The 17364-nt window shown below is 32.2% G+C and overlaps 1 protein-coding gene across 10 annotated transcripts in view; it reads right to left on the bottom strand.

Annotated features, from left to right (window-relative positions):
• Positions 1–4074: 4074 nt before the first annotated feature.
• The window catches only part of LOC105203493 (zinc finger and BTB domain-containing protein 14), a 62974-nt gene continuing 49684 nt past the window's right edge, over positions 4075–17364 (bottom strand). For 6 of the 10 annotated variants that reach the window (XM_039456295.1, XM_039456293.1, XM_039456294.1 and 3 more), the window contains 2 exons: positions 16627–16989; positions 4972–5196 (listed from right to left, as the gene is read on the bottom strand). In XM_039456295.1, coding sequence (XP_039312229.1) covers positions 4972–5196; positions 16627–16989 — 588 coding nt within the window. Of the gene's footprint in view, positions 5197–16377; positions 16990–17364 lie in introns of all 10 variants that reach the window. The other 4 variants (XR_005576100.1, XM_039456292.1, XM_039456300.1 and 1 more) reach the window with 4 other exon arrangements.

The raw sequence follows: 17364 nt of genomic DNA, 5'->3' as shown, positions 1-17364 counted from the left end.
GTTATTGCTATTTCACTTTTTAATCATTTAATAGAAGGTTGAAACTAACAAATAAAATTACGGTTGAAAACCATTGCATTATGGTGTACTGTTTAATAAAAGCGTAAAACGCGAATGACTCCACGATAACTAGTAAAAAATAAAAAATTACGATGGCTAATAAGGTGTTAGGCTGCGTTGAGATGGACTGATATTTTCCGCATAACGCGTACCGCGTAACCAATCAGAAGCGTTCTACGTTTTCTGTTGAATTTTTTAGAAAGAATTATTGGTTACGCAATACGCGGAAAATATCAGTCCATCTGAACGCAGCCTTAATATATCTTACATCAAATTATAAGTACATACAGAGTGTCCAAAAAGTGCTGCAATTCTTTAATATTTCGGAAAACAAGCATTTTCGAAAAAAATGCTTTATACAAAAGTTGTAGGACTTAATGTAGCTCATGAGGCAAAAATATTAGTGTGACATTGGCTAGCGCTATTGTATTATGCCGTTTGTTTTCTGTTCCTGAACTCCCTAAATTAGTGTGCACTTAAAATGAAATAGATATATATTTGAAAGTTAGTGAAAGCAAGAAGAAACGTTTCAATGCAGTCTAGTGCAGGAATAGAAAACAAGCCTATATATTGATCATGTAAAACTCACTTTCAAATTTTCTAATAGAAACCATTATTTTTTATTATATTTTTTTGTAATCGATTTTGAGAGCTTTTTAAAACACTATAATAAAGTTATTTTTTATTAAATACTTTCCAAATTATGAGGCTTAAAAGTTAAAATACTGCCGAGATTAGAGCATTACTTGGCTTAAGGTATACCGTGTCGAAGTTATCCGGTCGGATCTCTGTGTGTGTGTGTGTGTGTGTGTGTGTGTGTGTGTGCGCGCGCGCGCGCACAAGCGAATGAGCATGCGTGTGGGAGTTTCTATTTGATAATTTGGAGGTGACTTTTACGTAACCATAATAACACTAGTCGAGATCACACTGACATTTTTGTCTAATACACTACTTCAAATCCTATAACTTTTACATAAAATATTTCTTTCGGAGATGCTTAGTTTCCAAAATTTTAAATGAGGGAAGGAGATGTTTTCGGATACCTTGCATAAATAAATACCTATATAAAATATTTCTAATAAAAATGTGCATTGTGACCCACGTTCTTTGTACCAACATAAGTAATTAGTTTTTTTAAGTACTATACTCGTAGCTTCTTTCCTAGAGCAAAGAGATAATAACGTTTTATGCTAATTGTAAGTTAGGCATAAAAGTTACAAAAAATACTATTTTTTTATGTCAATTTGTTAGCATAATATGGTAATAAGTTTTTTTAGATTTTTAACAGTTTGCTGATATTGTCAAATATTACAGAAATTCAATTGAAGTCTGTTGTCTTTCTAGCATCAGAAATTTGTAGCAGATTGTACGCATAATTTGCTTCTTTGGCCAAAATAATGTCCAGCAGTGGAATTATAATCAATTTATTAAATAACTACTTTGAAATTAGAACTTTGAAAGAGACCGATTAAGACGTCAACATGCTAGTGGGGTTACATTAGTAATTTCTATGCTATGGTTTAAATTTGCGTAACATAAAAAATGTTTACAACCGAATAGTGTTCAATAAGAAAACAAATGTACATATATTTATATAATAATATGCCCAAGTTTATAAAAAATGAGAAAATATCTGTAATTCAACATTAAAGTATGTCTTTAAAAAGTTGTAATGCTCAAAAGTAAAAACGCCTTATAATAAATATCATTGTATATTGGCATATTAACTATTGCGAAATGGTGCCCTGGTAAAAATTTTTTTCAGACATTTTTTATATATTGAATTTATCAAAATTTTTCAGAATATCTGTATAATTTTCTAACTTTCTCAAATTTTGTATACGAATTAATTTGGAACATTTTTAAGACACACTTTGTTAGTAAAACTCAAAAAGTCTACATCTTTTCTCAGAAATTCCATATATTTTAATTATGAAATATTCCAAGTTTTCTAAGATTTTTTGTTCTACAACTATAATTTCTGATAAAATTTTATAAAATCTAATAAAGACAAATACAATTTTTTAGAAATTAACGAACGAAAAATCTCAGAATTCACATGTATAAAAAATTTTAAGAAAAGATGTAGACTTTCCGACTATTTCTGAATATTTCTGAAAAATGTTCTAATTCGTATGAAAATTAGGAAAAAAATTTTTCGCCAGGGTGGGCTAATAATTCCATAAATAATCAAAATTTCTTATCTAATAACAGAGATATTACGAATGGCCATAATACCACCTTCTCGTATACTGTTAGTCAGTATTTACTGGGTACTATGTTGGGTATATTATGCTATTGTGTGTATATACGTTATATATACTTATATTATGTGCCTTTTGTAGGCTTTCACATTAGAATAACGTTATTCACACGCGTCATTTTGTAGATTGCCTTCATACACAGAGACGGACATTTTCGTATTTCAAATCTAGATATATCGCATTGTAAAATGTCGAACAACGATGCATCAAGAGATCAAAATTGTTTACAGTGGAAGTTAAGTCGTCGCATTTTTCGCGTGGATATTATCTGGTCAGGTGTGTGTGAGTGTGTGTGTGTGTGTGTGTGTGTACACGTGCGCGCGTGTGCGCATCTGTACAGGTAACCCTTTATATTAATCTTAATGTTCAATGCTAATGATATCGATTAAGACGATGCACCTAATCGACAATAATCGACTCTCTAGACTTTTATTTATGTCGTTGAATTCTTTGGAGGCTTATGCGCTTTGGTAGTAACGTTAGTAGTCGATATCTCAGGTACTTACGTTAAACAGTTCGCAATAACAGCGACACAAGTGCTCGTTTAAATATACGTATGTATACACACACATATTAAATATATATGTATATGTATATATTTTATATGGCGTACGTGCATGTGCGCGCGAGCGCAATGTGTACATACACACACACACACGCACGCACGCACGCACGCACGCACGCACGCACGCACGCACGCACACACACACACACACACACATACAGAGTGTATAAAAAGTGTTGAACCCCCTAAATATGTCCGTTCTCTTGCATTTTATAAGAAAATGTTTTAGACAAAAGTTGTAGGGTTTCAAAAATCTGTTTACTGATCTTATCTATTTGACCTTGAATGGCGTCGCTAAGGTCACATCAAAATTACATTAACTCTTTTAAATGGAACATTTTATTTTTGATTCTAATATCTAATAGCTGGTGTCACCTTTCTAAAACCCTACAAGAAAGTTTTTTTTGTTGAGTATTTTCCGAGTTGTGAGGCTTGAAAGCTACAGTGTACTGTAATTTTCAAGCGTCATAACTGGAAAAGTCTTTAACAAAAATAAACTTATTTATAGCGTTTTGGAAAACTCTCAAAATCGACTACAAGAAAATGCAATAAAAAATATAGAATGTTAGGGAAGTACAGATACTCTTTAATTAGGAATATTCTAACATTATATCTTTTATTGCGTTTCTTGTAATCGATTTTGAGAGCTTTTCAAAACACTATAAATGAGTTTATTTTTATTAAGTACTTTTCAAGTTGTGACGCTTGAAAGTTGCAGTACACTGTAGCTTTCAAGCCTCGCAACTCGGAAAGTACTCAACAAAAAAAACTTTCTTGTAGGGTTTTAGAAAGGTGACACCAGCTCGACAAAAATAAACTTTCTTGTAAAGTTTTGGAAAGGTCTTGACACCAGCTATTAGATATTAGAATCAAAAATAGGATGTTCCATTTAAAAGAGTTAATGTGATTTTGATGTGACCTTGGCGACGCCATCCAAGGTCAAACTAATAAAATCAGTAAATAGACCTTTTGAAACCCTACAACTTTTGTCTGAAACATTTTATTGTCATGCAAGGAAACGGAAATATTTAGGGGTTTTCACACTTTTTATACATACATATATACACACACACACATATATATATTCTTTAACGAAAAACATTACAAGCCCTATTGAAATAGATGGAGGAAAAAGATTTACACAACTTTTTAGAGAAGCTCGATAGGTTTCCTTCTTTCTTTACGTTGCGTTGATCGCAATGTTGAATTGCGATTTCCATAGAAAAATATGGTTATCCTGATAGAAAAATTTCAAGAATTAGCTGAAATTTTACTAAAACTGTATTGAAATCCACATCTTGGAATACATTAGCAAAATTTCAATAATTTCATAATTTTAATAGTGAAAATTAAACAATTTCCATCATTTCGACGAAATTTATTTAAATTTAAAATAAAATTGCACATTTTTTATGAAATTGATTAAAATTCGATGAAAACATTTGATAAACAAAATTATACTGTCAAAATTATTTTATTTACGTACTTTTACTTTGAATTCCAATTTCGAGGAATTGCTTTCAAAAAATCCTTTCAGTGAATCCTCTTGTTTCAACAGATTTTTATTAAGATATAAAAAATGACATAATGTTATGTCTCTTATTCTATTCTATATGCTTTTTTTATAATTACGAGATATATGTATAGAACTCCCATATTCTGTATATCTAATAGTGGCGATGCTCACAATTATACCTTTATTATTTTTTATTTCCGCATGTTTTCAGCAATTTTGTAACCTTTTGACAAAATGTCGAAAGAGTTGTAATATGTTTTCAAATAAATGTTGTCAAATTATCCAAATAATTTTCAAAAAAATTTCAATTTAATTTGACAAAACTTTTAGCAAATATTTAACAATTTGGTTGAAAATCATTTTTAATAAAGACGTCAGAGAAATTTGATCAAATGTTTATAGACATTTTTGGATAAATTTGCGGAACAGTGTCAGTTTAATTTCAGTAATTTTTCATTATTTTTGCTGAAAAACAATGATTTTCAGCAAAATTTTTGCGAAATTTCAGAAAAATTTTTCTACCAAGATATGAACATTTCAATTCAATATTTCAAATAAAGATTTTATTAAATGATGTCTTGGCCATTTTCAACTTGGCAACCGCGGTTGTCTTTTTCTCTATGAGACCTGTCGTCCTCGTTTCGATGCACTTCTTTCCTCTTGCTATCATCACCAGTATTTTCAAAATTTTCACTTTTACTCGTCGAATTTGCGGAATGCGACTTGTTCAATAAAGAACTAAATTCGCCAAACTTTAAAATTTCTTCCATCGCAGATTGCTCCAAATTAACCTGAAATGTATGCAAAAAGCTGGTATCCGACTAGGTCTATCAAAAAGAAACAACTACATGATTCTAATGAATAGCAACTAACAATGATATTAAATCAATATTATAATTTTTCTCAAAAATATAAATGTAGTATAGCACATTTTTTTAGATATCACAGTTACATTGTTGAGTATTAACGAATTCGATTGGATGCACTAATGCGTATTGGTATACATTTAAATTGTAATCAATGTTAAAATACGTTTCATATAAATATACATATAAACAGATTAAATTTTATAATAAAATCTCGTCAATGTTCTCGTCGTTATCGTGTCATTTGATAAAATACATAATTATTATATATGTATATAATTTGAAATATTTACATTTTATTTTCACACTTACAAAACGAAAACTGGCCCTCTCCGACTGTTTAAATTTTGAATATATTACGAGTACAGTAAGCCCTTTCTTCTAATTCATGTTTGTGCCAATATAATTAAAGTTCAATGCATAATATAGTTTACGAGATATTATTGTTTAAAATCTTCTGTTTGTAATATTTCATAATCATAAGCTCAAAATGCAATTAAACGATATGGCCGATTCAGTACACTAAATGTTGCGCATTCGAATTTTACTTCTTTCGATTTTTTTCAGTTTTCTACAAATAATAAAATTAGTTAAGGTAATTATTTATTGTAGAGAACCTAGCTCCAATCATGTTGACCTTGACATATGTTATAGAAGCAATGATACTGAATAACTTTTCCTTATAAATTAATTGGCGCTCTCGTACAGTATTCGGGATATGTTTAGAGAAAGAAAAAACAGTTTTTCTTAATTATTTTAAAAAATATTCATTTAAAAAAAAGCGTCAAACAGAAAACAAAGCTCGTGATAAGCTCTACAAAAAAAGTCTTATTTTACATAACTTCAATATTTTAGTCGTTATAATAGAAAAACTGTTTTAAAATGAGTTTTTTTAAATTTTCATTAATAATTTATTTTCACTAATAACTACACACACACACACACACACACACACACACGCACACGGGGGAGGGGGGGTGCAAGAAGGTAGACCTACGGCCTTCCGCACCCGTCCTGTCGGTAAATAGGTTGTAAAGCGAGGTCCCCTACCGACGGGGTGGATGCGGGAGCGGCCGTAGTTCCCCTCCCCGCTCCGCGCGGGTGTGTGTACGTACGTGTGTGTGTGTGTACGTGTGTGTGTGTGTGTGTGTGTGTGTGTGTGTGTGTGTGTGTGTGTGTGTGTGTGTGTGTGTGTGTGTGTGTGTGGGTGGGTGGGTGGGTGTGGGTGGTGGGTGGGTGGGTGTGTGTGGTGTGTGTGTGTGTGGGTGTGTGTGTGTGTGTGTGTGTGTGTGTGTGTGTGTGTGTGTGTGTGTGCGAATGTGTGCGTGCGAGCGTGCGTATGTGCGTGTGCGTGCGTGTAGGGATCGAAAGAAGTGAATAATCCGAAAGGGCGAAATCTGGAGAATACGCCATGTAAGAAAATTTTTTAGCCCAACTCGGAGATAACCATGGAGTAGGATAGCGCTCGATAGCGCGCGCAAAGCAAAAGTGTTCCTGATTTATGTACCTTATTGGGAGGAAGTACGCTAAACAGAATAACTTCTTACCGATGGTCGCCATCTTTAAAAGCCTCTCACACATGCGAAATGTGATGAATTCACGATCACGCATACATCGCATACAGAGATCATATACGAGATGCGAGTTGTTACTCCGATTTTGAAAGAAAATGTTGAAAAATATCATTTTTATTGCAACATTTTTAACAACAAAGTAATATTAATTGAGAACTAATCGTAAATTGTGTACATCGTGTTACAAGCTGACAATGGATCCAATAATCGGAAATGGAAAATAGAAGTTGCGTCAAACAAGCGACAGAGAGGTTATATTATGAAAAATTACATAATAATTAAGAAATAGTATATTTGATTAGTAATTAATACGAAAACTTACATTTTAGGGATATAATGGCAAGAAATTTCATGGAAATATATCATGCATCAGATGAAATTAAATTTAAATATTTGCAACAGAACTTGAATTTAGTAGAGCTGCCTTCTTCGGATTGGGGATTTTTGACTGGAAACGACAAATTCTTTGGTTTCACGAAAGTTGAAAGTGATTTTAGCATAAGAAAAAGAATTGCTGTTTTTCCAAATTTACATATTAATATTTATATCGATGATGAGTTTATGCCCTTTTCAAGATATATTAAAATATCGAATATTAATAATTTAAATTAAATTTTGAAAACATTAGGTACTATTTATACTCTTTTTAACTGTATATATATTTATGGTATATATATTTATACTCCTTCTAATTGTATATATATTTTAAGGATGAAATAAGTGTGCATCCAAGGAAATTAAGGAAATTAAGGATTTTACATCAATAATTAAATTTGACAAGTGAAATGGAATCGACCGAGTCATTAAAGGAAACCAATAATCAATTTCGATTTTTGAAGACGATTTGTTTATTTACTCTTATATCAAATAGTTTAATATAAGATCTGAGATTTATATCCGTCCATCGTTCCAGGCTGTCCGGCCGAACAACCGCCGGACAGCAGAAACACGGCGCATAGCGCCGAAAATATACTCTAACACCGGCGTAGCGCGCGTTGACGCATCCGCACGTGCGATCTGCGTGGCAGACCTCCGCGCGCACGCGCTCGACCGGAGTGGCGACCGCCGGACCGATCTCGAGCGGCAGGGAGACCCCCACCGTTTCCGTACCGTTCCGTACCCCCGCACCGTCCCTGCTCTCGAGATTCGGGTATATAAGCGCCGCCGCTCCGAGAGTCGAGCGGTCTTCTTCTCCGTCCACTCTCCGATCCAGAAGAAGCCCAACCTAGCGCTCACTTGGGAGTTAAGAGCCTTAGCTTCCGCCAAGCAGTCTTGGCAAAGAGCGATTCCGATAATCCCGATACCGCCGATAAAAACGGGCTCAAGTACATCTTGGGCTCCACCAGGAGATCCTGGTCGGCGATTCCCGATCCGCCGTCCTTACTACGGTATCGACTCACGGCCTGGGGTGTGGAGTTCCGCGCCTCTACCAAGGGCTCTTGGCGTGAGTCGATCACCACCGCCGAACATCGCGGTATTAACCGCTCGCGACGGGAATCCCCGCTCCGCGTACACTCGCACCGAGCGCGCGTCACTTACGGCCGTGGCCCCGGCCTTCAGCAAGGCCACGGTCTGCGCGCGTCAACACCGGCTCCGAGTTCCCGGAAAACTCGAGGCCGAAATTCCGCGAACTCAGCCGCGACAATAGCGCGATCCGGACAATTGTAAATACCGTTCGTTACGTCCGCGCGCTCCGTTTTCTCGTCCGTCCGTCCGCGCGTAGCCCTTAAGTTTTGTTGGGTCCGTCCGAGCGTCATCGTCATCCGTCCGTCCGCGCGTCGTGGCCAAGCCACTCCACCTGTATATAGTCAGTACGTAATAAACGCACTATTGTATTTACCACCTAAAGCAATACACGTCTAGTTCTCTTGGCGACCTCCCTCCGCGTCCTGGTCCGTCCGCAGTCACGCACCGCCCCGTGCGCGGAAAAAGACGGGTCGTTACAGACGATTTGTTTATTTACTCTTATATCAAATAGTTTAATATAAGATCTGAGATTTATATTTCAATTTGTATCGAAGTAACTTGAAGTCTTTATAATTACTTAATGTTGTACGATAAAAGTTTATTTGATATATCTATTCAACCTTTTCTAAATGATTGTACATTTTCATTATAAGAGAATATAAACTTAGTAGTTCATCATCAAATATCCGTTTCTATGTTCATTTCCTTTTTATTTATCACCATCATATACATTAACAGATGCATAAATTAACATAAACTTATGTAACAACATAAACTTAAAAAACATAAAACATTTAGAAATTACGTTTTTTGTTTTTTATAATTTTTATTCGTTTGTTTATTAATTTCAGTTTCTGCTTGATTTTTTGGTTTACAAATAAATAAATATTTCAATATTCGGGTAGAAATACTGAACCCTATGAAAATACATGAAAAGTCAAGTTAAGGTAACTATTACAAATGGCGCTCATCCGTAAGAAGTTATTCTTTTCAGCAACCATCCTCCCAATAGGGAACACGAAACAAGAACGTAATTGAAGTGCTGAGTTTAGCCTCCTATTTTCCTACTCCATAGAGATAACTAAAGTTGTTTTGCCGCGTGCAGCCGTGCATTGCCATGTAAATGGAACCTAATGGTCCGCCTTTTCAATCCCTACCAAGCTTAATTATGTACGTTTTGAAATCGCTTGTTGATTCACTGTAAGTGTATTTGCAAATTTGGATTGAGACTCGGTTTTTCATTAATTGATTAACTGATGGTTAAATTTTACTTAGGCCCGATTTTTCATTATCCGGTTAACTTGTGGTTAAATTTAACCTGATGTTTTATCCAATGAGCTTTACTCATGATGATGCCATAAGTGAAGCTCATTGGTTGAAACACCAGCTTAAGTTTAAGTACAAGTTAACCGAATAATGAAAAACCGGGTCTTAATGTTTTACCCAATGGGCTTCGTCTCTGATAATGCCACAGGTAAAGCTTGTTGACTAAACTTCAAGTTAAGTTTAACCATAAGTTAACTAGATAATGAAAAGTCTTTTTAGATATAGAAGATTAGATATAGAAAACTACAAAATGAAAAAAGAAATATAAATTGCAAATAAGAAATATAAATTTTTATTATGTTAAAATAAATATTTCTAAATTCCACTTGTACTCGTGTTTAATAATATACTTCAGAGAAATTTAGAGCAAAAAATGGTATTGTGGGTTGGTATTATGACCACACAAAAGATAATTTTTGATATATTTTACTAATATCATTAAAATTAATTGTTTTTATTGTTGCTACAAGAAAATAGTTTTTTTTTCTGGAGATCAATTTTTAAATTCATACGAATATAACAGTTTTGTATACAGTCGGCCAATTACAGTCAAAAAAAATTATTTTTGTATGCGACATTTGTTCATTACATGTACTTAGATTAAAGATTAAAAAATAAGGTTTTAATAACCAAATTTAATACAGTTGCAGTAAGAAAACAGTATTTGAAATCGAGTCGAAATCGAATCATTCTTGAGTCGATAATTCATCGAAAAGTGTAACATAAATCCATCGAAATTGAGTATTTCGATTAGTTTTCGATCAACGTTTTCGATGTCGAATCGACATCGATTCGATGAGTCATTTCTGTCTGGGCAATAGGTCACTTTGTTATTTTAATAGTTGCATTTCGAGCTCATAAACATGGCTTGTATGCATACAAAAACAATAATATTTCATAAAACTATTACGCATTAGCATAACTTTTGTTATCGTGAATTAGTGTATTATATTTCAAATTTAACAAATTCCGAAAAGTCAAGATTGATTGTCCCTTTGTTAGAGTGTACAGAGGTTTAATATACATCAGTGCAATCCAATCAAATTTACTACAAAAAAATTATAATATTGGTTATGATAGAAGAGAAGGTGGTATATAATGGCTCTTGTAGGTATTATGAACATTCTTGATATCCTGAATATCAATATCTCCATTATTAGGTGACAAATTCTAATAATTATTTATGGAATCAATTATTTAGTAACTTACTGTTATATAATTAAATATGCCAATATATGTAATAGCGCTAATATGCCAATATACAATAGCAAACATTTGTTACAAGGTATTTTGATTTTTTCATATTTTAACATTGATATATATATATATATATATATATATATATATATATATATATACATATATACATATATACATATATACATATATATACACATACATACATACATACATACATACATACATACATACATATATATATATATATATATACTTTTTTATTTCTTTTTAAATCTGGGTGTATTGTCACACAAATATATGTATATTTAAATGTATTCTTAATATTCTTAATATTTTTTTTACTATACATATTTCCTTATGCAAAGGTAGCAATAGCGTGGATTTTGCTAATCTAGCCATTTAAATGTGTTGATATTTTAGCAGACCTAATATGACTTCTTTTTATATCAAAGAAGTTATTCGATAAGTTTATTGTAGTTCTGTTACTGATCTATAGTATATGTGTAGTTTATATTAAGAGAAGGTAGGGCAAAACATGGTAGCGAGGAGAGACGGAGTATTCCCTGTATTGCGCAATTCGAATACAGAAATTACAATATGCGTTAGATATGGCCTCTCAATCGTTGAAAATTACTTACGTGCCAGCAAAGTAGACATCTATGTTATTGAGTTAAATCATAATTTATATTTTTAGGGGAAAGGGGAGGAATTCACGTTTAGATGCTTATTAGCATTAGTTATTAAATTGATTTTCAATCCAATATTACTAATTCTTGTTCAACTTATTATTAGAATGTGTTTTAAGTTATTTAGCGCGTAGTTCCGTAAACTTGAAAAAGTATATACAATAAAATCACACAATAAATACCAGCAAATCTATCTATGACCTACAAGGCTTTTCGTTTATTCCTGAATTTAATCTTATTTTTTCGTTTGACATTAGTATTAAATTATAGTAGATGAATGAATGTGTTTCGGAGAGAGAAAAATTAATAAGCTATAGGATAAGAATGTTATTTTCAATTTTTATAAAGTGTTTCAAAAATGATATTTTGATAAGACGAAAAGAGGCAAAATAAAAGAATGGTAGAGAAAAGTAATGTAACTATATGTGCAGCGAAATTGTGTACATCTTATCTGGCAATTGACCACAGTTAATCGCAGAGCAATTTTTTTTTTTGAACAGTCAATTAACGATGTGAACAATCGGGTGTCACCCAAATAGACCTATGACTGATAACCTATGATAACTTTAATATTCCTTCATACTCCGGTTAACAAATGGGGAAAGGAAAACTGGTGCTTACTAAAGGAAATAAATCGTAGTTTGCAAAACACAATCTAAATAAGGTGTATAAATTGATAAAAAATATTAATCCTAACCAAATCCTTCGACTGTATATCTAGATTTGAGATATTAGACACAATGTAACATATTTTTGAGTTACGTTACAAAAGCATTAATTATTACAAAATACGAATATTATAAAAACTGCTATACTATATGATTGAAGACACTTTCCAGTTTGTATTTACGTTTTTAAAGTGTACCGTGCCTACAGGGACTCCCCCCCCCTCCCCTTAGTCTTATCCCACTTGTGAGACAAGATGGGAGAAAATGTTTCTTTTCTATTTTTTTTAAATAAAGTTTATAATTCTTTGAAAATTTTATTTAATGGTAGTTATATTGGAAGATTGATATCCAAAAAATATTTAAGGAGTAAAAATGATTCATTGATTATGAAAACCAAGCTTTTATTCATCATCAAATCTTAATTACTCTGTTTTGCCTCACTTTCCCTTATTATAAATTTTCAATATTGCACTCTGTATGCGCAATAGTTTTGTGTACATATACACGTCTATGCTCATATATATTCTACAATATTTTTTTCTTTATTTTAAATAAATGTATAATTTTATAACAAATATTGTGGTTTTTAAAGAAAAACAATTTCTAAAATCTATTTTAATGGAGCGGTTATATCATTCTTGTTTCTCTTTAATCCATTATGCAGTGTCATATATTTTTAACATCATAAAATCTTAAATAATAAGTATTTTATAATTTTTGTTCTAAAATCAATTAAACAACTTATTGTATGCAACCTTTGTATTGTAATATGAGCGTTAAATGTCAATTTAATATATAGATTATTAACAAAGTTATTGTACAAAGTGTATATGGAGGATCGTATTACCACCTTCTGCTCTATAGATATCAGATTACTGTTAAAATCTTATTTTATATGTTATGATAAATGAAATATTGGTCTCGATCCCGTTAGATACGGCTTGCCAGTTATGATTCTTGATTGATTATTACAGACAAATAAATGTCATTAAATCACCAGCAGCCGAGACTCGCTGCATCGTGATTTGTTGAAATCGAACCGTTTACCAGGAATCGTTAACCCACAGTCTAATATGAGCTTTATTTGGCGTCTATTAGAATTAGTCCGTCATTAAAGAGCATTATTTGAAAAAAGTTATATTGCTTTAAAACAGTGCTCACAATAAAAAGCAAATTTCGGGGCGATTTCTGAGGCGACACCTTCTATCTCATCACTACTGCTCGAAGCTCGAGCCGTTAATCGTGCGTGGGGCGCTATAGCCTCAGATGCATCCACAGAAATATACTGAATATTCTACTAAATTATTATTAAAGCATCTATAGAAATAATTTATTTTTATGTATTAAATGTTAAATTTTTTAATATTAATGTATTATATGTGTTCCTTTTTTCTATAATAATATAATTGTGATAATGTATAATAATTAGAGGAGAAGTAATATGGCACCCACTTTTATTTTATTGTATAACTTTGTTTATAATCAATATTTTATATTGAAACTTGAATGATTATATTCATCAAAGTGTTTTTTAACAGATTTTAGGGTCAAAGTAATGAAATATTTATTAGTTAGGATGTAATTTATAAAAATGTGACGCGCTGCATAAAGCGGAAGAGAAAAAAAGTGAATAATATGGCTCAACAATAATTTTTCAAAAATCTCTTTAGTCAAAAGAAAACATAGTATTTTGTTACAAAATTATATATTTTTAATTTTCCATCGTTTAAAATTTTCTTGATTAAAAAATTTTCCGGCGTTCAAAGATTTTAGAGATATGAGATGTATCATTTATTTTATTTTGTCCCTGTTTAACATTAACTAATAAATATAAAATGATATTTCTAATGTTTTTGAACATTGCCTTTAGAGTAACAACCAAATTATCAAAGAAATATTTCGATATGAAAATTTTGTTTAAAAAATTACATTTATTAACAAAATCCCATGTTATTGTTTAACTTTGCATATCTTGAAGTGTGTACAGCTGAACAAAAAGTTAAATAATAAAAAAAAACACTCGAGTGTACATACAATCGTGATAATACGCTCAATCAAGTTTAAAAACAATAAGAAAGTATGTGTAATTAAATGCTAAGATATATCTTAAAAAAGTTCAGAAGTGCTTAAAAGTAAAAATACCGTGTAACAATTGTTAGTTATTGTATATTAGCATATTAGCGTCACTAAAAATGGCGGGCTACTAACTGAATAATTTCATAAATAATTGTTAGAATTCGTCACCTAATAATAGAGATAATGCGGGTAGCCATAACCTCTACAGTAGCCATACTCTCTTCTCCTCTATAGAATTTTAACAATAGCTTTTTACATCAACCATGGAAGTTTACTAAAAAAGAAGAAAGCAAAATTCTATATTTTAAAATATGTATTTTATAGAAACAAACCAAAAGAAACCAAATAAAGAAAAAATTAGAATCAATCAAATTGCATAAGAATATTAACTTTCTTTTTTGTGATATTTGCACGATTGTAAAAATAATATATCCACATAAATATTGTAAAAACTAATTTGTATAATAAGCTTTGCTGATGTGCATTAATTTTTTCAATATCTCTGTAGGATGTACTATTTAGTGTAATCGTGCAAATCACACCAAAAAAAGAAAATTAACATTTTTTTATGCAAACTGATTACTTTGTTCTGTTTCTCTTTCGTTTTTATAATATATATTTTTTAATATAGAATTTTGTTTTCCTGCCAAGTCATGTTTGCTTTTCTTTTTTTTTAATAAAATAAGCTTATTAAAAAAACTACTTAAAAAAAACACATCAACAATAATATCTCATGGGTGACACGGAAAGCTATTATTAAAACACTATAATTATTATATATTGTCACAATTATATTATTATAAGAAATATATATAAGGGAATGTGGGGTAAAGTGGGACACGTCTTTATTTTTCTGTAAAAAAATTAAAAAAACCATATTTTTGTAAACCCATATTTTGTAATTTTGTAACCATATTTTGTAAACTTAAGATGTCCGTTCCAGAAACTATTTTATTAGCTAACTTTGTATGTTCACGGAATTTCAAAATTATACTTTTTATTATATTTTTGTTCGGATTTTCCAAAAAGTGAGTTTTTGGCTATCTCAACAAATTGTGGAGTAAAGTAGGACACACTGTGGGGTAAAGTGGGACACGATGATTTTTGGCCAAATTTGATAAAAAATCAAGTAAGAATCGTCTGAAATAGAATTTGTAATCTTCATTTAATAATTAGAGAATGAAAATATAATAGGATAATTTGTGATTGTATTGAAAAAAGGCATTAAAATTAATCCGAGTCGAAATCACAATGAACACATGCGTAGTAGCCGTATGAGATTTGCACATCTCAGGTGAACTGGCCGCGCACATGTGTTGCATTCGATTGAATTATTTTGATTTAACACCGGCATGGTATCCATACAAATAATACAAAAATCGTCTTCAGATAAAGTTGAAAAGGTATCAAGTACCAAAGTTGACAACTATTAAGGTTAGGATACCTGTCGACGAGATGTAGCGACTTGAGCATGCGCTGTAGGCACGTGATCAGCATGCACGTGATCTTTAGCTTTAATGGCGTGTTCCACTTTACCCCACAAAAAATTTCCCACTTTATCCCAAATCCAATGTTTCAAAATTATGACGCGTATCATTAAAAATATGTTATCTTCGTATAAAAACTTTTTGCAATCACAAAACTAAACTATAAACGAAAACTTTGCACATATTTATATTCTTCAAATTGTGGGAAAGACTATTGAAAATAAAAACTTCGTAAGTGTTATAGAAAACTCAAAAAAAGGTATAGTTGTTATGGCAGAGCAACAAAATGTGCGTGCACGTTCACCAAAGACTAATTCAAATGGTTTGGCTTGACGCCCAATAAATGACAGCATTGGTTGTTCTGAAATTTCACTAATTCTTATATCTTATAGTAGCATTATCCCACTTCACCCCATGTCCCACTTTACCCCACATTCCCATATATATATATATATATATATATATGGGAATGTGGGGTAAAGTGGGATATATACATATATATATATATATATATATATATATATATATGTAATACATTAAAAATAGAAAATTAAATGTTTAATCTATAAAAATAAATTATTTCGATAGATGCTTTAATAATTATTTGTTGGAAGAGATATACCCAACATATTTCTGATGTGAGATGAGAACACTCCTGAAGCTACAGCGTTCCACGTACGATTGGAGGCTCGGCTATTGAGTCTCGAGCGGTACTGGAGAGATAGGTAGGAATCACCTCAGAAATCGGCCCAAAGTATGCATTTCGTTGCTAGCACTGTTTTAAAGAAGTATACGAAACAAATATAAGTTCTAGATCAGCATTCTTATGTAACAGTTTGCAATTTTAAATTTTGCAATCTCTATTCACTACCTTACGTGGTCTGCCGCGTTTGCCCTTCGTCGGCAATGAGATTGTTTGGCCACCCTTTCTCTTTGGCCATTGCAAGTGTGAATCCAGATGCTGTTTTAATTTATCTTGCCTAGCGAACATTCGCGGGCAGATACTGCAAGCGAAGGGTCTTTCGCCCGTATGCACTCTTCTATGCCTTGCTAAGTGCGATGCTCTCGTGAAAGCGAGGGTACAAAGGTCGCAGGAAAAAGGTTTATGCTGCACTCTTTCGGACTTGCTGAGTGTCCTTGTCTCTCTTCCTTCATTTCCTCCTGCTTTTTTTGTGACCTCGAACTTCCTCTTTACGCCAGTCTTTGGTGGATCGTCTGAGTTTTTTAAATTTTCCTATAAATTAGCAAACAAAATTATTTTAAAAGTTTACGAAACTACCCAGATAACAATTCGTGAGTCCACGTTGTCCTCACGACGTGATAATCACGTTGTGCGTGCAAAAGTGCATCACAGTGCCCTCATAATGTGATGGGCGCACGCGTGTACGCGTAAAAGCTCGCATAGTGCAATCACGCTGTGATGGGAACATTTCACGGCGTGATGGTAACGTAATAATCCCGCCGTGCGCACAAGAACGTATCACGCTGCCCTCACGCGTACGGTGTGATGAGGGCACGCGTAACTCTGATAAAAAAATTTTTTCATAATTTTTCAAAAAATGTCTTATAATTTATTTAAAAATATCTTGTAATTTCTTAAATAATATAC

This window comes from Solenopsis invicta, chromosome 12 (genome assembly GCF_016802725.1).
Source record: "Solenopsis invicta isolate M01_SB chromosome 12, UNIL_Sinv_3.0, whole genome shotgun sequence".
NCBI classification, from domain to species: Eukaryota; Metazoa; Arthropoda; class Insecta; order Hymenoptera; family Formicidae; genus Solenopsis; species Solenopsis invicta.
This window is presented reverse-complemented; position numbering and strand designations above follow the sequence as displayed.